The sequence below is a fragment of the Anas platyrhynchos genome, chromosome 6 (genome assembly GCF_047663525.1).
Source record: "Anas platyrhynchos isolate ZD024472 breed Pekin duck chromosome 6, IASCAAS_PekinDuck_T2T, whole genome shotgun sequence".
NCBI lineage: Eukaryota > Metazoa > Chordata > Aves > Anseriformes > Anatidae > Anas > Anas platyrhynchos.
The window spans coordinates 6,475,394-6,499,145 of NC_092592.1; the positions used below are offsets into that span (position 1 = coordinate 6,475,394).

The 23,752-nt window shown below is 41.0% G+C and overlaps 2 protein-coding genes across 3 annotated transcripts; both read left to right on the forward strand.

Moving 5' to 3' along the window:
• Nucleotides 1–359: 359 nt before the first annotated feature.
• Nucleotides 360–15,926, forward strand: UBE2D1 (ubiquitin conjugating enzyme E2 D1). Its single transcript, XM_027460777.3, has 7 exons — nucleotides 360–505; nucleotides 7,682–7,745; nucleotides 7,839–7,870; nucleotides 10,648–10,725; nucleotides 11,015–11,120; nucleotides 13,380–13,473; nucleotides 15,034–15,926. Exons 1-7 carry the CDS (start codon nucleotides 482–484, stop codon nucleotides 15,077–15,079), a joined length of 444 nt encoding a protein of 147 aa, XP_027316578.1. The 5' UTR covers nucleotides 360–481; the 3' UTR covers nucleotides 15,080–15,926.
• A 1,099-nt stretch (nucleotides 15,927–17,025) lies between these two features.
• TFAM (transcription factor A, mitochondrial) lies at nucleotides 17,026–23,743 on the forward strand. Of its 2 annotated transcripts, none has more exons than XM_072040320.1 (7): nucleotides 17,026–17,184; nucleotides 17,274–17,410; nucleotides 18,263–18,333; nucleotides 19,605–19,754; nucleotides 21,095–21,190; nucleotides 21,745–21,801; nucleotides 22,785–23,743. In XM_072040320.1, the coding sequence occupies exons 1-7, from the start codon at nucleotides 17,117–17,119 to the stop codon at nucleotides 23,001–23,003; spliced, it is 798 nt and encodes a 265-aa protein (XP_071896421.1). In that variant the 5' UTR covers nucleotides 17,026–17,116; the 3' UTR covers nucleotides 23,004–23,743. The 2 variants fall into 2 exon arrangements, with proteins under 2 accessions (XP_071896421.1, XP_071896420.1); XM_072040319.1 differs by having other exon boundaries at nucleotides 17,037–17,184; nucleotides 17,271–17,410.
• The last annotated feature ends 9 nt before the right edge of the window (nucleotides 23,744–23,752 follow it).

Consider the following 23,752-nt stretch of genomic DNA (forward strand, 5'->3'; position numbering starts at 1 on the left):
TGAACACCCATAGGGACGGTGATGCCACCACCTCCCTGGGCGACCTGTTCCAATGCCTGACTGCTCTTTCTGAGAAGAAATGTCTTCTTATTTCTAGCTTAAACCTCCTGGGGTGCAGCTTGAGGCCATTCCCTCTAGTCCTATCACTAGTTATCTGAGAGAAGAGACCGACCCCCAGCTCCCCACAGCTTCCCTTCAGGGAGTTGCAGAGAGCAATAAGATCCCCCCTGAGCCCCCTCTTCCTCAGATACCACTTCACATCTCCGGGCTCCCCACTCAGGACCACCAGAGGGCACCCCCCCTCCAGGACTCCATTTCCCAGCGCGTCCCGCGGTGGCGGACACAAAGAGCCCGGTTCCCCCCCCACCCCCTCCGCCCCTCCCTCCGCGGCGCGCGCCGATGCCGTTCCCCGCCCGCTCCGCCCCGGCCGCGCTCCCCCCCCCGCCTCAGCCGTTGCCGCCGCCGCCGCCCCGGTCCCCTCATGGCGCTGAAGCGGATACAGAAAGTGAGGAGGGGAGGGGGTGGGGGGCTACGGGAGGCCGCCGGTCCCCGCTCGGTCCCCGCTCGGTCCCCGCTCGGTCCCCTCAGGAACCCGGCTTCTCCGCCTCAGCCGTGCCCTTCCGCCCTGAGGGGGGTGGGGGGCGGCTGGCGGTTTGGGAAATGTCTGTTTTTTGTGTTTTTTTGACGGAAATGTTCGGTGAGCGCTGGGGTGTGCCCGCTGTGGGGGAAGGGGGCCGCTGCGGGCTCCCACCGGCGGCTGGCGGGGGGGGCTCTGGCTGCAAATCTTGTCAACAGGGCAGGGTTTTGTCGCCCGGTGCCAAATATGTAACCGGTGCGTGGCACCACACACCGCAGGCACAGCGGTGGCTTCTCACCATCAGGCAGTTCTGCCCTGCTTCTGCGGCTTGGGGGGGTTATTCCTGGTTTTTTTCCTTGTCTTTTTCGCTTCTCGCCTTCTCTGTGAGAATCCCCTGAGCCTTGTGTTAGGTTTGTTCTGCATACCTTCTTTCCTCTTCCTTTTCTTTCTTCCTTTTCTTTCTTTTCTCTCCTTTTTTTTTCCTTCCAAATCCTTTCTGTGAAGGTGAGTAAAAGAAGTGGGAAGTCTTGTAGTTTTCTGACGTTTTTGAGGTGAAAAAGCCTCCTTTAGTGGCGTCCATATGTATTGGAAAACCCCAGCTTTCTTTACTGTGGCATTTTCAAACTTTAAGTTCAGTAGATGTGAACCCTATCCTGAAGTTAGCGCTTTGCATACCGTTAGCCTTAGTAGATTCTTCCTCTGTTCTCTGAAAGTCAAGAAGTGCCGACTTCAAGTATAAGATTTCCAGATTGTGCAATAGGCTTTATCTGAAACATGAAGAAATTCTGGAGTGGGAGCTACCAGGAGAGTTGAGATCGGTTTCGGTACTGGCTACCGCTTCTAGTTTTCTGCAGAAAAGACCATTACTGTTTTATTATTATTATTATTATTATTATTTTCCCTAATTGCTATCTGCTGCCTTTCCAGGGTAAGAAATAATTACTGCTAGAGGGATTTGTCCAGCAGCCAGACTCCAAAGCAGTATCATAACAAGCCACTTGCTGTGAAAGAAGAAAGTGTCAAGGAAGTTATTACAAATGGAAGATAAAAATGAAGGGGGAAAGTTTGAAAAGACAAAATATCTTGATGTCAGTGTAGTATGTAGAGCTTTCCTTAACATAATGAAACGGGGAAAAACTAGTGGAGTAGATGAGATGTGTTTTTATGAAGGTTTGTTCATCCTGTCCAGCTCCCAGATGTTTCACACAGGCTATGAAGGTTGATAGCTGTGTCATATCACGAGGGTAGGAGGTGATAAGATCTGCAGTAGAGGAAATGCTGTAAGGATTTTATAGTTTGAGAAAGTGCCTCGGGGACCTCTTTGGAGAACAAAGCACTGTCAGAAAACACAATGGCATTGATTGAGAATTTGTTGGTCTAGACATAGTGCCTCTGGTTAAACCTGGGTGGTTTTAGAGTGGCTCAGAAGTGTGCTTTAACACAGCTGAGGGATTTTGGTGACAAGCTTGGTCACAATAATTTTGGGAGCTTGCGTGGTCAGAATGATAGCACTTACAGAGGAAGCACAGCTGTAACATGTGTATACTAGAATGTGTATTTTGTCCCGTGCCAGTTGGGACTCCAGTTTCTGAATAGTATTGCTGTTGTGATTGTGTTATTTCATCTTTTCTTTCGTTGGTCTGCCTTGAGGGGCTCCTCAAAGGACAAACTGCAGACCTCAGGGCTCTGCGCTAATAACAGAAGGATGCCTTGTGCTTGGGAGCTTTCTTAAAAAAAATATATAAACAAAACAAACAAAAAAAAGGCAAGTAAATAAACAACACGCAAGCTGATCATCCTAGTGTGTTCAGCTTAGTGGTGAAGGTGGAAGAGCAGCGAGGACGTGAAGCCCCACTCTGTAAGCATAGAGGTCAGTACTAACTCGATGACAAATTCATCTGAGTTCCTTGGAAGGATGGGGGATTCTTGCTCATTTTAAGCGGAGGATCTGGATTAGTTGAACTTGTCAATGCTTTGCTGTAGCACGAAGGAGAGGCAGCTGTGCTTCTACACTGTCAAAAACTTCGGTCTGTGCTGTGTATGTGATGTGGAATACAAGCTCCTTGGGGCAGGAGCTGCTTCCCTGTAGTCTGTGATGCAGCGTTGAAAGAATAAACCGCTATTTTGGATGCTCCTCTAGTATTAATGAGCTGCTGCTATTTCTTACGCCTGTTAGTGGCTCAGACTATTTTGAAATCTTTACAAAACCAGTATTCATTTGCTCTAGTTATCAGCATAAAAATAAATTGGACTTTTTTTGGGGGTAGAAGAGATTTCGAAGGCAGCAGCCACGTATTTTCTGACACGTTTGAAGACTGGTTTAAAAATAGCTGTTGTTTTTAATCTTGTCAGGGCATAGTGCTGGATTGTTTTTCTCCCACAGCTCAGTAAGAATGGAAGCATTCAAACATCGAAATTTACCATTCAGCTATATGTTTGTTTGTTTCAGCATGTTTCATACATGCATAGTCTAACAGGACATAGCAACTCAAGTTTTATGTTGAAAATAACTGTGGTTGATTAAATTAACTCCAGTGCAAATGTTATCAGTAATTGTGGTTTAGGTTCTGACTTTGTTTAGGGGGTAATAAACATGTTAAGGAAACTTTTCCAGTTCTGTAATACAAATCATTTTAGTTTGCTTCCAAAACATTAGCTGTGAAATCACAGCAACATATTTTGTATCAAACAGTGTATAAAACCAGATAGATACTCTGTCACTAAAACTTAACTTTATATCGAGACGTGATGGTAAATGTTTTACATTTCCTAAACTTACAAAGAAAAGAGAATCTGTTAACTAGCCAAAGTCTAATCAGTGCTCTAGCTGCTTTTTGGACAGATGGTTCCAATCACCATTAATAGAGGAGCAGCAGTGAATGTGTTGACTTTCTATCAAGTACAATGCTTTTTGTGCGAGAAATGAAGAGCATAGCTGGCAAATTTAAAAACCTCTATTTTAAATAATGGTGTGGAAAAGGGCTCTGGTTGCGGTTTCATGTATTTAAAGAACTAAAATAGCTTTTAGTGATGCTGCCTGCAGTTTATTTCTGTCTTCTGATAGCCTGCAGACTTATTTTTGGACTTTTTTTTTTTTAAACTGCAACAGAGGAGAGATTTTAGTGTGTTTTTTTTTGTTGTTGTTGTTTTGCTTTTTTTTTTACTATGCTTAGAATATTCCCTGTTGTCAACGTATCCTTTCCAATCTTATTCTTGTAGCTTTTTAGGAGAGAATCCCTGTCTCCTAGTGAAGCACAGAACTGCTAAACTGGCCTCCCAGTCTTCACCAGCTATACGATTTATGAAATATATTCTGTCATGTACTTTGTCAATGAGTGCTAGTCTGCACTTTCAGACACATTTCCAGCTTACACAGTTTATTGTGGTATGTGTCTTACATCTCTTAAACTTGATTTTTAAATTTTTGTCTCATGCTGTCCGTGAGTCCATGTGTTCTAGAGTGTGTGTGGTGCAGTGAGGTGATAATTTGGAGGCTGTGCTGTGTCCCTCCCCAGTAAGTGCTGGCTAACGTTTCTAACACTGTGCCACTCTTCCTTTATTAGCTTCACCCGGTCATGGATCCTGACTGCTTTTGTGCTCCGCTGCTGTTCTCTGGTTTTAAACAGGAGAAGTAGTTTGGTGTTACACCTGTTAATTGCAACCAGCCGGAGGTATAGAAGTAACCATGTTTTATTCTACTAGGAAACATTTTTCAGTGTTTGAGAGGATTAGAAGGTTTATTCCTAGCAGTGTCCACAGCTTAGCCCTTTTCTTTATACAAATTTATTGTGGCTGTGCTGGGACAAAGCGTGGCACGTGCTGAGCTCCTGATAGATGCTTTTGTGCCGTGACATTCACCGCTGTTTGAAATAACTAATACTTGCATAAGATGCTTGCAGCTCTTGCAGACAAAACTACATTCTTTTTGCGTTCTCTCTCAGAAGATGTTGCCCTGGTGTATGCTGTAGCTTGCAGTGTTGAGTTTCCGTTTTGAAAAGGAATCCACACTACTTTGAGTTACAAATCCACTTCTTTTTTTTTAGCATACGTGCATCAAAGTCTTGCACCAGCGTTTTCTGTACCGCTGACTAAAAATATCTGTGCAGACAAGGCTTTGAGGCAAGCAGACCTGCATCTTGCTGCAGTGTTTTATAATCCATAAAACATGGACAAAACTGCCGGAACCAACTCACTTAGAATTACAGAAAAATCTTTAGCGTTACTGTCTGCAGCCAGCCTTCCGTGCAGTTCTTCTGCGCTTCTTGATGAGGTTTCAGCACATTGTGCTTAGTAGCTCTTTGGACTTCTCGGGCTTCCTTTGAAGAGCATCTTTGCTGCTTTGTATTCTTATATTCCACACCTCATTCTTTTGCAACTTGTATGAAGTCTGAAAGCAGTTTTTGTACCCCCGTTTGTTCTAGGGAACCATCGCAGCTCTTCTGTGGTATTCAGCTCTGGATGCTGGCAAGTCAGCGTGACTTGTGAGGGATATCTCCTTACAGCATTGCAGGAGGTGTAGGAAAGATCGAAGCCTAAATCATACAGCTCTCCAGATAATTTTGCCTTGAATGCCAAGTTTGAACAGCATAATTAACAGTACAAAGCAAAATGCTTCTTTGATTTTTATCACAGCTTGATCTGAGCTGCTGTATGTAAAGGCTCAAACTGTTACTGTCAAATTCAATTCACAAAGTTTGATCTCACGTTACTATTTGTATTTTCAAAGCCTATTGGCTTTAGTACCCCATTTCTTATGAACGGGAAATATGAATGAAGCTTGAATTGGCTGCAAAAGCCTTCTTAGTATATCTGTGACTGTCACTCTCATTTAGTGAACTTGGCTGAAGAAAGGCTCTTCATCACTACTGGGGAAATATTAATGACAGGACTGGACTGGCCTCATCAAGCTGGGCTCATCAAGCTGTGATTAAAAACATGTTTTTACGGGGGACAAATTTCAGTGCCTTTAGCCTTAACAAATCGCAGGTGTGTGCCTAAGGAGCCTTTCCCAGTTCTTTCCAAGTTCAGAAGTACTCGTGTACGTATGAATAAAAATCAATTTGTACAATTTTGGGGATGTTAAGATCTCAAGGAAAGCATCTCACAAATGGAAGCACTGTTACAGATTTGTGACTCTAAAATTGCTTGCCCAGCAGCTGTGACGGTGGGTCGCACGCGTAAGGAAACGTGTACGTATTTTGGAGTCTCTGGATTAAGCTACATGTTTTTCATCATCATTACCTTTAATTTAGTAGTCAGACATAGTTGCTATAAAACAAGATATTTTGGTTTTGAGTTCTCCACTTTGGCCAACAGTCTCATGTAGCTGACTTTGGTACTGTCCGTACAAAACTTCAGCTTCTCTTGTTAGATCTTGGGCTGCGAGTTAGTGCAGACAGAGGCTGGAACCGCTCCGCTGCTGGCTGAGTCTCGTGATTCCAGGAAATTTGAGACTTGTTGACTTCTTGTGCTGGCAGTGACTGGGCTTTGCATAGGTCACGCTTCTCTGTATTGCTCCCTTACTGAAACTTGAATCCGCAGATCAAAAAGGGGACTAAAAGGCGAAAGCAAAATCCTTTACAAGTACAGTGCAAGTTTAGCCCAGAGCGTTGTTTCTGGAGCAGCGTAGAGTTTCACCAACGGGATAAAGCTGGGTTGGCGAGTCACACGAGCTAGCGACTGGAGCTATTTCAGTAGAGCAAAGAGCCCTCGTGTCTTCAGTCACACAGCTGAAGGCATGCCGTAGCAGAGCAGTAATGTTACTGCTTGCTCAGAGGTGGCTGGATATTCATGGTGCTGCCTTTCCTTGGACCTGCGGCCAAGAGTTGACCTACAAGAAGTGTGCCTGAGTTTGGGTGCTAAAGCACCTTGTCCCTGGTGAAGTGGGCGTCTCGGGGAGGGCACTGCACAAGTTGAAATGCTTGCTGGCTGCTGTAAACGGATAAATATATCACAGCAGTTGGAAGTGTGGAGTTGTAACCCTTCACCTTGTGCATAAAGCCTGATCGTGCTACATACACAAATTTTACACGACTTAAAGTTTGTTCTGGTTTACATGTTGATTTTTTAAATTGTTTTCTTGACTAATAAACTTAAGGAGATTGTTCCAGACCTTCTCATGTTTGTTACTGAGTTAAATGTTCTTGGTAATTAGTTGAGTGACTTAGGAACAGTGACTTAGGACACATTGTTTAAGCTTATTTCAACTGAAGTAATTACTTGTGCTCGTTAGATTTAGAGCAGCATGGTTCCTATCAGCTTGGAGTTGGAAAAAGTACATGACTTGTTCTTCGTGTAGTAAAACTTCAGGTATCAAAACTTGTATATTGAATTAAACAAAAAAAATGAACCTGCATTAATGCCTGGCTTGTTTTGTGTTTGATGTAGTGTTGATGACATAAATGAAAAGCTGCGTATCTGTGTAATTTAAATTATTTGGGACTGTTTAAACTTCTGTAAAATAGATCAGTTGACGCATAAAAGTTTCTCTGTACGCTTCTCTTAAACTTCAACTTTTTCTAGGTTTCTCTAGTAGTCACTCTTGAAAGAAAGCATGTAGAGAATCAAATCAAGTTATGTTCAGTAAGATGTATAGCTGGTAATTTCCTTTTGTTCTCTAGTTCACTTAGGATCCTTTGCTTTCCTATATCACCTTTAGGCAGTCTGCAAGCATTTTATGAGCTAGTTTAACTCAGCTAATGGATATAGATGAGGCCAATACACGAACCTTTTATAAAATCAGAAGCTAAAGGAATAGTCATATGAGCACGGATTTCTAAATTAAGCAGTTAGTTTACAGGGAAATCAATAAACCCTTTTTTTCTTGATTTCTTTCTGTCTCTACTTCAGAAGATCCATTGTATTACGAACTTGGTTATAACTCTCATGCTTTCAGATGTTGATCTGTATAATACTGCCTTCAGCTGCAAACCTATTAGGAAGAAATCTTTCCATTATCAATGGTCAGTTGACATTTTGATTTCTTTAAAAAATATCACGGATCTATTCAATAATTTTTTTTGTGTTTTCACTTTTGAAGCGATGCTGCTCTGCAATGTGTCTGTTCATGTAGATACACTTCAAATATTTGTGTTTTTCTTCCAGGAGCTAAGTGACCTGCAGCGAGACCCGCCGGCCCACTGTTCTGCCGGACCTGTTGGAGATGACTGTAAGCTCTTCATAGCACCTTGCCACGGCTGACCTTTTCTGGTGAAGGAAAAGCTTAGAAAATCTCTAATCACTTTATCTTTTTGATTTGCAGTGTTTCATTGGCAGGCAACTATTATGGGACCTGTAAGTATAATAGTTTGTTCCCCTTAGAAAGTAGACATGTCTCCTTTTTTGTTACAGAAAAATTCATTTGGGTGTCTCTTAACACAGTATTTAAGTTCAGCTGTGCTATGTACAGATTAAAGATTTGGGGTATGCATTGTTGTTTTTAGTAGTCTGGCACTCAGTTCTTCTTTAACTATTCAAAAAAATTCTGTAGTCTTCTTTCTGAAATTTCAGTTGACTGATTAAGCATCCCTAATGTTTGAATTGGTGATGTGGGCTGCAAACTCAAGAGCTTGCTTTTCAGAGATCATCATTTCCGTTCTGGAAGAGAAATAGTTGAAGTAATCCTATGTTAAAGTTGTGAACTGTAAACAAGAGTGGTGTTGCACAAGGTGATTTGGGGGCTTTTAGAACTGAGTTGAGAGCTGTGATGTGGCTCTGGCAGAAGCTGATGGCTTTTGGGAAATGTAGTCTCCATTTGTGGGTACTTCTGGTTTCTGTGTGAGAAAGGCCTTTTTTGGGTTGAGTGAGATTGCTAAAGATGTGATTTATGACCCTTGAAGGACATGACATAAGAAAGGGCAATATATATTAAGAATGGAACATTCTGAAGGAAAATTGGAAAGGGTTTCAGCAAAAAGAATGAAGAACAACGTGACCTGAGGAAAGGGGTGTTTATAAATACCACAGCAAGGAGATTGTATTCCTAGCGTTTTCCTTTTGGACTTGGTAATTTTGAAAGAAGAGCTTCTGGTTCAGATACTGAGCTGAAAATTTGAGACAGTACTTAATCCCATGAGATGCAGCATCACATGGTGGAGAAAAGTGAAATTGTGGCTAATTTGAGGCTATTTCTGCATTTCCATCACAGCTGCTCTGGAGCAGTAAAAGACCAGTTACTAGTTTGTCAGTGATGTGACAGTTTGTGGTGATGCAGCAGCCACTCGAATTATTGTGACAAGCTTTTCTATAGGATACTTGTATTTATGCCATTGTTCTTTGGCAGCTGTGTTCCTTCGCATACAAAGTCATTCTGCTCTTGCCCTTCTGCACTGCCTGAAGGTGAATGGCAAAACAGCAAAGAATATCAAAGAATATAGAGTTAGGAAAAGCTTCTGTGCTGATTGCCATCAGTAATGTCTCTGTTCTGAATGACTTTGACCTTACCAAGGGCAACACTAGCACATAAATCCCAACTTAAATTCTTATTTTTCCAGCTCACAATTCGCCTTTCATACCTTGTAGTGGAAAATAGTCTTTTCTTCCCTTCAGGTTCATCAGATTTCTCTAGCTAAGGATAACAGTGAGCATCTCGTGCCAACCCTTCTCAGCCGTAACTGTCAATGAGAAAAGCCACACTATCAGCACTTTTGCCTTGACAACATAACTTTGTCTTGATAACATGAGGAAATAGGAGTACACATCCTGTACATCTTCTGATGGGCTGAGGGAAGCACAGGACTATAGCTTTCCTTTGGAGCTCACTTCCTATATGTGGAAGTAGGGTATCCTCCTGTCTGCACATCATCACTTTGATGTGCCTTACCCACCAAACACTGTGTGACTTTGCTTCGCCTTCTCCTTGGCACTGAACTTGTCTGATCTTCAGCTTATTTTAACTTTGAAAAGTCCATTTACTGTGCATGCAAGCAGTCGTTTCAAACCTAACTGTGAGTGGCAATCTTCTCTGATGTTACCTAATGCTGGCTTCTTAGCGATACCGTATATAACCTGCCTTATGTTGCAACACTGTCTGTGTTTTGAGTGTGTAAGACAACATGTCATAGGGGACCATTTGTGACTTTGCTTCTTCAATTCATCTCTAAAACTGCAATTTTTGCTCATTTCTAAGGTAAATGTTTTATCTAAAAAAAACAAACAAACAAAAAAAAACCTGCGCTTACTCCCATAAGAAAACCCAAAACTTCTCCTGCAGCTTTGCTGAGACTGAGTTCCTGTCTTGCTGTTTTAAACTTCTTGAGTAACGAGAGAGATTTTTCTTCTCCTTCCCTTAATTTGAACTTGAAGTGCTGCTCTGTCATTTAGCATTGAGACATTTTTCCCCACTTTTCTAGTAAATAAAAATGAAAGATTTCTTCAACAGCTGACTGCAACAAAGTTATTTCTATCTATTAACTGTGTGCAACCTGGACGTAAACCTGTGCACATGTTCTCTAACAAAATGCATGTTCACAGATTTGTACAGGTCACAAAGATGTTGTGTGTTTTAAAACTCCCTGATGTCATCATGATCACCTGAATTAAGTTGGAAAATCCTACTCTTTGCATCTGCAAAGAGAAACCACTTCTTAAGGTAAGTATATTTGTAGCTTAACGATGGAGGAAGATCCCGAATGTAGCAGAGCAGCTGTGGTGTTGTATGGAGACAGGATTTGGAAGACCTGCTCTTGGTCCCCTTGGTGCCATGGAGCTGAGCTTCCAGGAGTGCCTCACAGCCCAGATACTGAGGAGGGAGCTAGTTTGGAGCTGATGGATCAGCAGTTTTGTAGCTCCACCAGTCAAACGCTGCTCCCCTCCTTCCCCTCCCCGAGAAGGGCAGCGCTCAGTAGCCGCGTTGTGCTACTGCAGTAGTAGCCACAGCTGGCTCTACTGTCACATCGCTGGCCAGTGGGAGGGTTCGGTATCCTCAGTACACTGTGGGCTGCATACTGGGGATAAAAAATGAGCTTTCTAAGTTACTCATCCATTTGGGAGGTTCTCTGCATTCAGAAGAGAAGCTCCACAATAACTGAAATATATTAAGGGGTTTTGTTTCTTTCTTTTTTTTTTTCCAGCCTGATAGTGCATATCAAGGGGGAGTATTTTTTCTCACAGTACACTTTCCAACAGACTATCCTTTCAAACCACCAAAGGTAAGTCCTTTGTCTTCAAACTTAAACAGTTTTGAGGTCAAAGCTGTGTCTAGATTTTAGCTGTCTGGGGCTTTCTTTTGGGAGTTGAAACCAGAAGGGCCAGTGATAGATTACATAGGGGATGAAATGAATCCTAAAACTGGGTGACAGGATGAGAGGTTGTACAGTATGCTGGGTTGGATATGGCAGATCGACTATGACTGGAAATGAAGGGACAATGTGAATGATTCCAAATGTAAAAAGCAATTTCGTGTTACTTCTTACTTTTTCACTTTTTTTTCAATTCCAGATTGCTTTTACAACAAAAATATATCATCCAAACATAAACAGTAATGGGAGTATTTGTCTTGATATCCTGAGATCTCAGTGGTCACCAGCTCTGACTGTATCTAAAGGTAAAGTCACAGATATGCTAATAGATTTATGAATTTGCATACACTGCCATGTGTTGTTTTTTTCTGATGTTACTACGCTGTCCAAGGGTGCCATTGAGAACTCGTTTATCCTGCATGTTACAGCAGCGGTAATTCCATTGGAATCCTTGTTACGATCCAAGATCTCACACAGTTTATTTGGAGTTTCACATGACATCATACATTATCTGCATGGCAAGGAAATGTTCTAAACCAAATTGGGTGAGATAACAAATGTCCAATTAGGCTGAAGTGCAGCTTCTGTATTATAACTGACTGCAGGCAGAACTGAAGAGAAACTTCTGAACAGAGCTGCAAAGCCAAATGAATTTGGATGTAAATGGAAAACCCCAATACTGACATGTAGGGAGGCCTCTTGGATTGCTTGTGATTGCCAGAGCATGCTTATGTGGGCTAAGATCTTAATTACGCTTTATTTTGAAATTTAATAAGTTGTTGGATTCCTCTTTAAGATGAATTTTAAAACATAACTGTTTTCTAAGTCATCAGTAAAAGACTTAATTAAATACTGTAATCTTGTAGTTAATTTTTTCTCAATTTGAACACTTGATATTTGGAACATTGTGGTTATGGTTAATTAGTTCTTTTGTTGTAGGCATTTTGTGTCACTTCAAAAGCTGCTTAAAATGTGGCTGCAGTTTTTCTCACCCATATTCAAAATGCTTAGCCATGATCTTAGTCATATTACAGACAGTTATCACGTTGCTCAAAAGATTAAACAGTATCACATCTTGCTTATGTTTTTGAAAGCTCTCTAAACCATGTATCAGTTTTAGAACAGTGTCAATGCACTTGGTATATGAGCAGAAGGAAAACATTGTTGGTCTTTGTCCCATGGAAATTACTTTATGCAGGTGCAGTGTTATAGATGATTTGAAAAGCAGCTTCTGTTCATGCATACCAACCATATGCAATAATTTCAGTAGCTAAATAAAATACAATTTTTAAGGTGTTTTCTCATGTAGCTGTTGAAGACATGAATTACTATTGCGTGTAGCTCATACCAGCTTTCCACAGAAATTGCTTGTTGTATTGCTGAGCAAAAATTGCTTTCTAGTTATTCAGAACATATTTAGTTGGCACCTAGATCATGTTTACCAGTTGGTATTTATCTGGTATCTGAGTTTTCAGATCTTTAGCACTTTTCTGTAAGTGTGTTTACTTTTTTTGAGTGTTCCTTCAGCTCTAAAGAAGAGCAGCCTGCAGGTCTTGTGTGATTTGACTTGACCTGCTTTTAACACGTATACATTTTGTGTTTCTTAAACTGGAAATCAGCTCAGTGGCTCATGGAAGAAATTTCTCGTTTACGGTTCTTGTTTTAGTGGATCAAAGGATTATGCCGTACTGATAGCACCTCTGATTGGTGTCACTGAGTGTTGTAACCTGATTTTCCAATGTTACTGGTGTATTTGGCACCTAATAAAGTGAAATACGTCAGTATGAAGCTTGCTACTGCTGTAAATACGTGTTAGTCCAAGCTTTTTGTAACAAGACAAAGCAAGGGGAAAAAAAGTCATATTCTACAGCAGATTCTTACTGTAGCATCAAATTCCCTTTCACAACCTATTGTGAATTGGCGAAGTGAGTGCTTTTGGTATCCGTGTTAGTTCTGAGTTTAAAATTGAAGTTACCTGAAATATGTGTGGTGAAAGTGTTAGAAAAATCAAATGTCCTCAGATAGATACCAGGAATCAAAACTAGAATGATAAGTGAGTACCCGCGTAAAAACCTGATAAAATGTTTCCCTAAATGGAAGCGTCATATCCATCAAATCAAGTGAAATGCTCATATGAAGGAGAGAATAACACCAAAGAAGTGGAGAAGGATGTGCACAAATCCCGTGTTACATGGTAGTGTAATATTAATGATAATTTTAAACAATTGAAGATGTAAGGACTTCATTTGATTGAACGTTGATATGTAGCTATGTACTCTGTAGCTTAATTTTCATAGGTCAAAACATGGGAAAGAGATAATTACCAGAGGTATAAGTGCATGGACTGTGAGTTCTCTAGGCTGTTATCAGGTGTTGTTTAATGCCTACCTAGAAAAATGGTGCTTTATTAACACTTCTGAGCAAAACTGCTGTCCAAAACCTTAATACTGATATGCATTCTCTTTCTAGTCTTCCTTTTTCCACTTTCTGTGTACTTGAATATATTAAAGGATTATAGAAATGAAGTGAACTAACTTGTTTAATCTAGTATCTTTTTTATTTAGTTTTATTGTCCATATGCTCCTTACTTTGTGATCCTAATCCAGATGATCCTTTAGTACCGGATATTGCACAGATCTACAAGTCAGACAAGGAAAAGTGAGTATGACATAATTATGCGTATTTATGTGCGTGGTACTTGCAGGTAGTGATTGGCTACAACTGTTTACCATATTAAAAAATAAATAAATAAATAAATAAATAAATCTCTTTACATAGCTTTCTACTGTATAGAGGATTAGATATTTATATCTTGAAAATATCTATTGGTAGAATAGCAAGCAGGAACCTGTAGGTGTACACACCTGTTGGATACTTAGTTTTATGCAAATAAGTACAAAAATATCATACATTTATGCTGTGTGTTAATATTTATTTTTCTTTGCATAAAAAAAATCCCACGTAAGAATTATTTGTTGTCACAGCTTCATGAAGATTTGAGTATTGCTTTTACATTCAGGACTGGATAGAAAAGGAGTGAGGGAGAAGTCACATGGAAGTTTAAGGTCTAGTATTCTTCACTTGAGTGAGAATTATTATTTTTTTTCTGACAGTTCAAAATCTGATACAATCAAATCATATAAGCCACTTTTGAAATGCTTGAACGGTGGCTTGTTCTGCAAAGCAGATTGTTCTCAAGTTGAGGACGTTGTGCTTCAGCTTCTGCCCACTCGTGTCTCTCGTTCTATCCATCCACTTAGTAGTAGTTTCAGCCTCCTGTTTGTAAAGGAGGTGAACAAGGGATATTTCTCCATCTCCACAACTTGAAATTGAATCATTTTAACAGAAAGTAGAAGATTAAATTTGTGACTATAGCTCTGTCTCTATGCTTTTCACCCACTGAATTTTTACTATCCTGTTAGATTTGGGAAGTGAATAACAGGGCTGGTTACCCCGAGTGTATAACTGAAAATCCCAAGACTTGAATGAGAACATATTCTTAAGAACAAAATAAGTTAGTACAAGAGTTGGTATGTTGATCTTAAGAAGTGATTTTGAAAAGAATTTGTCAGCGTTTCCTATGGAAGACACAGAAAAAAGCGAATATAGTCTGAAGAGTAGAATGTTAGCAAGTTCAAGGACCAGAGGCCAAGTTGCAGACTCTCCAGGGAGGCTTCCCTCTGGGAGTGCTGGTCGGCTTCATACCAGAAGGAAAAGACCTGACACTTAAAATCTAGTCAGAAATGCTTTTCAGGAATTTTTCCTTTCAAGTTCTGAAATGTAGGTGGAAGTGTAGAATGGAGAATAACACCGCTGTGCCTTCCATCTGCACCCTTTCCAATGCCAGTTAATGATGCTGAATTTTATGCAAGTTAAACATGTTAGACTTTTAATAGCATACACATTTGGGAATAATTGGCAACCAACTCCTGTTCATGTACAAGTAAGGGAACCAGCTGTGAAATGCAAGCTAAGTACGCACAATACTCATTTTGGTACAATCCTGTAAGATTGGTTTTGAGTTTGAGTCTAAATAGCTTTGAGAGGTAACCTTAACTGAACACATAGTGCATATGTTTCTTGGTTCTTAGACATTTTAACTTTGAGTCGATGCTAAAAGATTAAAAGCTCAATAATGTCTGTATGAAGTAAATATGTGACCACTGTCCATGCATCACTAACAGCTCTTCACTCAATGCCTTCTTTCTGCATGTACAGATACAACAGACACGCAAGAGAATGGACTCAGAAATATGCAATGTAAACTTGTGAAGACTTTTTCATATACCACAGAGTACTGTAAATTCTAGTTTTTTTTCAAACTTAGAAGGAAATGGAGCACAGTTTACTGTTTTAATGTACCATGATGCCCCTTGAATTTTTTATTTTTTCACCCATGTAAGTGTGTTTCTGGAGCAAGGGAAAACAAACTTCCAAAAGTAACCTTAGGACTGTGATAAGAATATTTATCCTCTTTGTATGCTTTGCAGAAGACATTTATTATGGTTTTTAAGAGTTGGACATCTGCATCTTCAAACTGTAAGATCCATAATGCAGTTGTAAAGCAACCAAATTATTTTTGCTGGAAAAAAGTAGCTGTTTTTACGTGATAAATACTGTATGTGTGTCCTTAAGATATGTTGTCCGTTCCATAAGTGTGTTCAAATTTCATTTTGTTAGTTCACTTATATAATATGTATTTTTATTGTATAGACTAAATATATTTTATTTGCCATGTAAGTCATTTCATTTTAGACTTACTTTCTTGTGCACAGTATTGACAAGATACAACTGCTAGTAATGAAAATAATTGGGATATCCTGCCCGTTAGGATGTCCTAATGACTGACTGCAGATTTCTTAAAACCTAAAATGATCTTTGCACTGTAATTCTTTGTACGCTGATTATGGAGAAACACTTGTTTTTGATTCTGTTGCATACTTGACTTAATTTTATTGCAATGTGAACTAATTGCACTGCTATGTAGAAAGATATGTAACCTTTGTGTTGCTATTCACAACTGATTTTTGACATGTGGGCAACATAACACTCAGACCTTTTACAAATCTAAATGTAGCCTTTTCCATATAAATAAAATGCATTTTCTACTATTTGTCTTGGCTGTTTTGTAGAATCATGCATATCCTTAAAGTGCTTGTTCTAACATTAGGGATTCAAAATATGAAGCGTGCATGTGCGTTGTAGACAAAAGGGAGATGAAGCCATGCATCAGATACTGTTTAGATCTGTGTGGCAATTAACTTTTATGCGAGATTCAGCCTAATTTCCTTAGCATGTTATGCCCACTGCTTTATGTAGGATTTCAACCTGTTTAATCACCTACTGTGTGCATATCCATGTATGGAGGAAATACCACAGGTGCTTGAACATGAGTTAAGGGAGCCTGTTTGCAATACCAGAACATCACGGTAAACTTCTCACACTTGAAGCTAACTTAACACATTAACTGGTTTTGTGCATGCACACTCGAGTAGCAGTGGTGCTGGCGAGGGGCGATCCTTTCTTCGAAACTAGATGAAAACCAGAACAGCTCCAAGGGCCTGCTGGAAATTCTTCTCGAGTATCGGACAGCAGAAACGTGACTTGTTTTTTTGGTCTGTGCCTTGCAGATGAAACAAAAGTGACTTACAGTTGGGAAAGTTGTCATCATAAAATAGCTCTGTAAGACAACGAAAATGGTTTTTACTCATTTGTAATGAATGCTAAAGTGGAGTTTGGGGAGTGGGAGGGAAAGCATGCACTGGCCCTAATGGCGTACGTTGGTCTCATGCAGGTAAACGTCACTTCAGTGCTGATTTTATCTGACATATCAATGAATTCTGAAATGGACGTTTGGTGGAGGGCGGCTCTGTTAGTTTTTAAATATCTGTTCAGACTGTAAACTGAAGAAGTGTTTTGGTTTGTTATTAAAATGAGTGCTTTGGGACACTTGCTCTAGGCTGGCAGACGTGGTGGTAGAAACCCTGGGGCACACTGTGATGGGGGCTGTTTGGAAAGCGTTGTACTGCAGCCGCTTCTCCTGTATGAGCAGCTTTCCATCACCCCTACGATTTCTGTCTCCAGCTCATTTTCCAAAACACAACGTGTTTAAAGCCTTCCTTTGGCACTCCGGGCTCGTTCTCCACTCCCTCCCCTTCCCTCCCCTCAGCACCACAGGGAGGGGGCGTGGCCTCGCGCGGGGTCACCTTGGCGACGGGCGCGCGCGGGGCTTCCCTCAAGCCCCGCCCCCTCCCCGTGACGGCGGCGCCGTCGTCCCGTGGAGCCCCGCGCGGGCCGAGCCATGGCGGCGGCGCTGGCGGCGCTGGGCCGGGCCGCGGGGCTGGCGGCGGGCCCCGGGCGGCTCCTCAGGTGCGGCGGGGGCAGGAGGGGGCTGGGGGGGGCTCGGCGGCCGTTAACGGCTGGGCGCTGGCCGTTAACCGCCGCTCCGTTGCCAGCAGGGCCTGCGGCGCCACCTGCGCGGCTGAGGGGGGCCTGTCCCGGCGGCTGAGCTCGGCGGAGCGCCCGAAGCGGCCGCTCACGGCCTATTTCCGCTTCGTCGGGGAGCGGCAGGGCCCGCTCCGCCGCCAGCACCCAGGTACCGGGGCGCTGGGGGGGCTCAGGTTGCGCCAGGGGAGGTTCAGGGTGGAAATGAGGAGATGGTTTTGCTCAGAAAGCGCTCAGGCGCTGGGAATGGGTTGTGCAGGGAGGTGGGGGGGGCACCGCCCATGGGGGTGCTCAGGGAGAGGTTGGGGCTGGTGCCTGGGGACGTGGTCAGAGGGAAATCCTGGAAAGGATTTTTCAGGAAAATAAACGCTTATTTTCGTTTTGTGCCCACCTCAAGTTCACATCTAACTGGAAAACTCATCCAATGAGTCGATGGCATTCAGATAAAGAACAAAACAAACTCAAGTCACTGCGATTTTGTTTGTGGGAGAAAGATGACGTTCAGCAGGAGTAAGGTTAAAGAAAAATATTGTAGCTAAAGGGCTTTATTCTAATAAAGGTTAAGTAAATACGTTGTACAAGGTTGTTGAGATCACTTTATGCTTGCTTTAAAGAATCCAGCAGGCTCTTTTGCCTAAAGATGGGAACTACAAATTTTACTTTTGGTCTCTGCCCCCCACTCCTGCTCCCATTTCAGATCATCTTGTATTACAAAGAAAAAGATACAGCCAAAGAAATAAACTGTTGTAGAGCTGAAATGTTGCTTCAATTTGCAACTGTACGTTTTGTTGCAGTGTGAACCATAAGTGGGAGCCCTCTTCCACTCACCCAAATTACAATTTGCCTCCCCTGCCATGCCAAAGTAGTTACTGTTACGAAAGGAGGAAAATACATTTGTACAGGAGAAAGATAGCAGTGACAGCCTGCTTCAGGAAAATTGAAGAAGCTTACAGAAAATACAGCATTGATCTTGACTTTCTTGCTTTCTCGTTTCAATACACAGAGCTGAGTAATACGGAGCTGGTTAAAAAGTTGGCAGGTGATTGGAGGGAGTTGCCAGCATCACAGAAGCAGGTAAGTTTGTGTCTTGTTTTACGAACCATAATTATACATGGGTGCATGCATATATAATAATGAAAGAATTGTAAAATTCTACTTGTTCAGTGCGTAAGTTAGGAGAGACCTGAACTAAGTGTTGATGAAAGGACCAACCTCTTTTATCCGGTCTGATGCTAATCAGAGACCTGATTGTCAGGTAACTTCCTTTGAGTCTTATTTAGTTGATTTATTTTTTGTTCTAGGTAGCCAAGTTAAGAGTGACAATTGCAAGGGATAGGGTAAAAGAACTCTACAAATACAGTTGCTAGTCACTACAGTAAGTGCCAGTTATAGGAAATTAACAGGTGTTCTTCCTTGATCGCAGTTAGCAATGAGTTCCAGTCAGGAACTGATGGCAGTTAGTTCCTTTTCTGCCTAAACAAGCGATACCTTTTGTTAGTAGTATCTGAGTGCTCTTATACCCTAGCATTTTAGTGCTCCTAGGTCCTTTCTGGACTTCTGTCTCTGCGTGCCTTAGTGTAACGCGTCTCGTTTTGTTGGCATGTCTGAAATGGAGAAGGGGATGGTGCCTTTTCAGATCTACATGTATGCTTGGTAGCCTGGCTCAGCCCCACTTGGTGCTGTAGTATCGAGACCGTGACTTTATGATGCTTTTGTACCCAGCACTGGTGGTTGTAGGAACCTGTTTAGCAACCAAAGCATTTGTGTGCTGCAGTAGGACGCAGTTAAAGAGCAATTGTTTCAAGTGAGCAGCAGCTTTTTCTTCTTGCATGGAAGATTATTATTGCGTAGAGCTGCATCTGAAGATCTGTCAGCTGCCTTGTTATCAGATTAACTAAGATAATTCACAGGGTGGAGCCAGCTTTTAGATCTGTGTTCTCCTCAATCCATTCCACTAAGCAAACAGATTTGATACTTCAGTCTAAAAATCTTAGTTACTTTTTTTTTTTTGTTAGCAGGTTAGAGGTGTTAGCTCGTGTAATGATCACATGCAGGGACCTGAGAAAGCAAGGAGGTGGCAGGGAGGGGTTAGAAGGGATTGCTACAGAAGAGGAATACCAGACAGTGCTGATTACTGAAACTCAGCAGGAACTGAAGTTTTTACAGAAGTACCTTTCTGTAGGTGCTTGTATTTTATTTTTAATGTTGCACTGATACGGAGATCGGGCTATGTCAGGATGAATGTTTCAGAAGGCTGTTTCCATTTTCTAGTAGTTTTTGAGGCACCACGCTTAGATGAACGAAAACATCTGGGTAAGGCTGATGGTTGTATGTTTGTCTTGTAGGTTTATGAGGAAGCAAGAAAGGCAGACTGGCGAATATATGAAGAGAAGTTGGCTGCATATAAAGCACAGCTAACTCCAGCCCAGGCTGCGGCTTTGAAGGAAGAAAGGAGGAAACGACTGGCAAAAAGAAGATCATTCAAGAAAAAGAGAGTCAGTATTTTCAAGCCTATGTTTCTGTTCTCTCAAGGAAACTGAAATCTGTTTGTTGGGTATACAGAGAAGAGTTAAATGCTTAGAACTTACCTTAAAAATAAATACATAAATCGCTGCTGGTGTTAGCAGGAATTTTAGTGGCTTTCCTGTGCTTGAAGACCAGAATTAGCAGGGTATATTTGTACTTCTATTTAGCCTCTCTGCTTTTTTCTTCCTCTTCCTAAATCTGCCTGAGGAACATCAGGTAGTAAGGCGTTTGAACCAGCAACACCTCCCTGCCTTGGGAAAACAGCCAGAAATAGCTTTTCCCAAAGACTTTATATCCGCTAGCTCTTTGGCAGCCCCTGTGAGGAAACAGCCTTTCTGCCTTCCTCCCAGCTCTGCCTCTTTGCAATCTGTGCTGCTGCTGGTGTGTAGAGTTAGGCCTACGTACATGCCTGGCTGTTCGTGTCCTTCATACAGATCATCTTCCCGATTTCCTTGTAGCCTGTTTATTTATAAATCCTGAGAGACAGAACCATCTGTAAAGGTACAGTACTGTGCTTTGCCCAGAGGCAAAATCAGTTCAAAGGTTTACTTACTGCCTATTCACTGCTGTGAATTAAGCTGCTTGCATGATGCTTCCCTAATTGACAAAAGTAAAATGAATATGGTACAAAGGAACCCCTACTTAGAGGAAAATTTTAATCCAAATGATTCCTGCACCACAAGGAACTTAACTGCCGTACCTAATACCTAAGCAGGTGGTACCTTGTAGAACCCCAGCTATAGTGGGAGCGTGTTATGGCTGGAGAAAATGGTAAGTGTAAATGCACCCCTAACTTGCTGTGCTGCCTCACTGTGATCCATGTAGACAAAGCACTCTGACTCAGAAACCAGTTCTTTTTCCTTGGGAATCTGCTGATTCTGTTCCACCTCACTTCCCACCGTTAGCAATCTGCCCTCCTCTCTGCAAGCATACCGCATTTCACACCAGCAACTAAAGCTGTATGAAGATAATAGAAAACCTCTCATCATGACTTTCTTGCTGAGTGGAATTTAGTAACAATCTTTGGTTTCTAGAAGACTTTGCTGAAGTAAGAGTCAGTTCAGAAGTGTTTTTTCCTCCTAAATCTGTGAAAAATCAAGTTTTTAACTTAATTTAGTTTATCATCAGACGTGACAAGTGACGTAAATAACCAAATCATCTTGATATACGGTCCAGTTTACAGATCACTAAATCACTAAAAATTTACCTTCATTATTTTGTGTGTGCAAAGTATGAATATAAGTGCTAAGTTTAGTTTGGAAAAATGTATGTGGGCTAGATTGACTAACTCTTCTTGTTGTTTTTAAAGGAATTGACTGTGCTTGGAAAACCTAAAAGACCTCGTAGCGGCTTTAATATTTTTGTGTCAGAAAACTTTCAAAAAAGTGTGGGAGTTTCACCTGTGGTAAGCCAGGAAAATTTCTTCTTAAAACAAACATGCGTGTGTGTGTGTATGTAAATTATATATATATATACATACATATATATATATATATATATATATATATATATATATATATATGTGTATATATATATATATATATATAATTTATAAGTGCCTTAACGGACTATTATATTCAGAAAGTCTGTCTTGGATTCTGTGGCTTTTGAAGTAATGTTCAACACTTCAGTATCTACATTTTGCTTAACTAAAATCAGTTGTAAATCAATTCATCTGTTTGGTCTGCCTGCTTTTGCTGCAGGCTGAGTAACTTAAGCTACTTTGTGCGTCTGTTATCTGTAAAAGTGTCTGAGATGATGCCCAGCAAGTCGTCAAACCATGCCATTTACTATTTACCTAGGTTAAGAATATGTAGTATTAAACCTACATGAGTTCCTGCTTTTTTATATTGGTTTATACCCGGCTTTCGGGTTTATACCCGGCTTTCGTCTGTAACCCTCTGTGGTCTGCCTAGTGTTAGAATAATACTAATGTGTTGTGTATTTAACATCCTGTAGGCAAAGCTGAAGAAGTTATTCGAAACGTGGCAAAATCTGCCCAGTTCTGAAAAACAGGTATGTTTGCGGCTTTTGATGAGGCTCTGATCTGACTGGAAAATGACAAATTGTAGTCAATAAATCATTACAAAACCTTGAGTTAGATATAATACTAACAATTATGAACCAGTGCTATACTAATATAACATTGATAGATAATATAGAGGAAACTACTCTGAGATCTTAGTTAAGTGTCTTGAAAAAGATAGTCGTTACTTTTATTCCAGTAATGACCATTTCTTTCACAGTGTTGATGAAACGTGAGTGGGGTAGACTGGAAGTTTTGTATGCCTGGAAATGGAAGGTGAATGGGATTGAGGGAGGGAGGTGGAATAATTTGCAACAATTAGATTTTTTTTTTCTGATAATATTTGTAAATGCCAGCACAGTAAAAGTGATTTTTACATGTCATTTATTAACTTTGGTTGTGTTGGGGATAGTCTTCTGGCAGTGTTCACAATGTATTTGAAATACAAATTTGCAGATGGGTATATGAAAAACGGAGGAATGCTATACCAATAAGAAATCTCTGCAGTTTTGAATTATTCTGTGCAGTCTGTCCTTTCTCCTGAAGGCCCTTCTTCCAGATTGTTTTGAATGGGTGCTTAGAACATGTGTGAGGTTCATATTCTTTCTGTGGGAGAAAAAAACAAGGATGCAGAAAAACCTATTCTTGTTCCTTACATAAGCCTGCTCTCTCAATTTAGTAATCAAATAAAACACCTTAGTAGTAATATCGAATAAACTTCCTCTTTGGGAATTGCCATGTGTTCACATCCTCAAAACTCATTGGTGGGATTTTGTGGTTTTGTTCAAGTTCAGTGTTTTGTTTTTTTGTTTCGTTTTTTTTTTTTAATTTGCTGGAGGTAAGAGTGGGTGCCTGGGATGCGCATGGCATGGGTCTTGTAGTAAGTTGCCATTGTAGCAGAGGGGAAGATGTGTCCTGGTGATTACCCAGATATAGCCCTTTCCACAACTGCAGAGGTGTGCTTGTCTTCCAGCCATACCTGCAGCTTGCTGAGGATGATAAGGTTCGGTATGAAAACGAAATGAAGTCCTGGGAAGCAAAAATGGCTGAACTTGGACGTCAAGACCTGATACGTTCCAAAGAACAGCAGCCAAAAAAGAAGGCTGCTGAAACTGTGCAGGAAGCTGACCGAGCCAAAGCTCCACTACGTGGAAAGAAGGCAACGTTAAAGTTGAAAAAATCAGAAGAATAAAATAGTTAAGTATTTTATATTTAATCCCCTTTGGCTGTCATGTCTTTATCCTGCTGTGTTAATGCTGCGGTCAGCATTAGCACTTAAGTTTGGAAAACCCATAAAGGGGCCGCTGAGAAGTTGGGAAGGAAAAGTTGCAAAGGAAGGTGATCAGGTAAGAGGAATTCGGTGTTTCTTGGAACTGACTGAAATAATCATTGCAGGTGTAACCTGAGCTGTGTAACGGTAATCGGTTAATCAAGCTGTGAATAGTGGTACTCACTGACATTAGCAGAGCTCTCTTATAATGGTAGATATCCAATAGCTTTTATAAGTTTTTTTTTATGAAAGCAAGAATATTCTACAACGTTACCATCTTCTGTAAATAAGAGCTGAAATCTGAGTAGACACTGCTGTTTTTTAATTCCCTCCATGGTATTGGTAGAGAATTTATTCCCTCCGTGGTATTAGTAGAGAAGGGAAATGTTCAACATTTCAAGAAAAGACACAAGATATGTAAAATACTAACTTTTATGCATCGACCTTTTTGTACGTATCTGTCTGTGTATACCACTTACGTTGCAATTAATTAAAGACCTTATGAGTTTTGTATAAACACATCTATATTGGAGTATTTTTTTTTCCTCTGGCTTTGTTGGGACGCAAACACCTTTGCTATCCTATTGTGGTATTTGGGACAGCCTGCAAGGAAAACGTGTACATTTGGGTTTGGGATGTAATAAATACGGACATTTGGAAGAGCTGCTTGG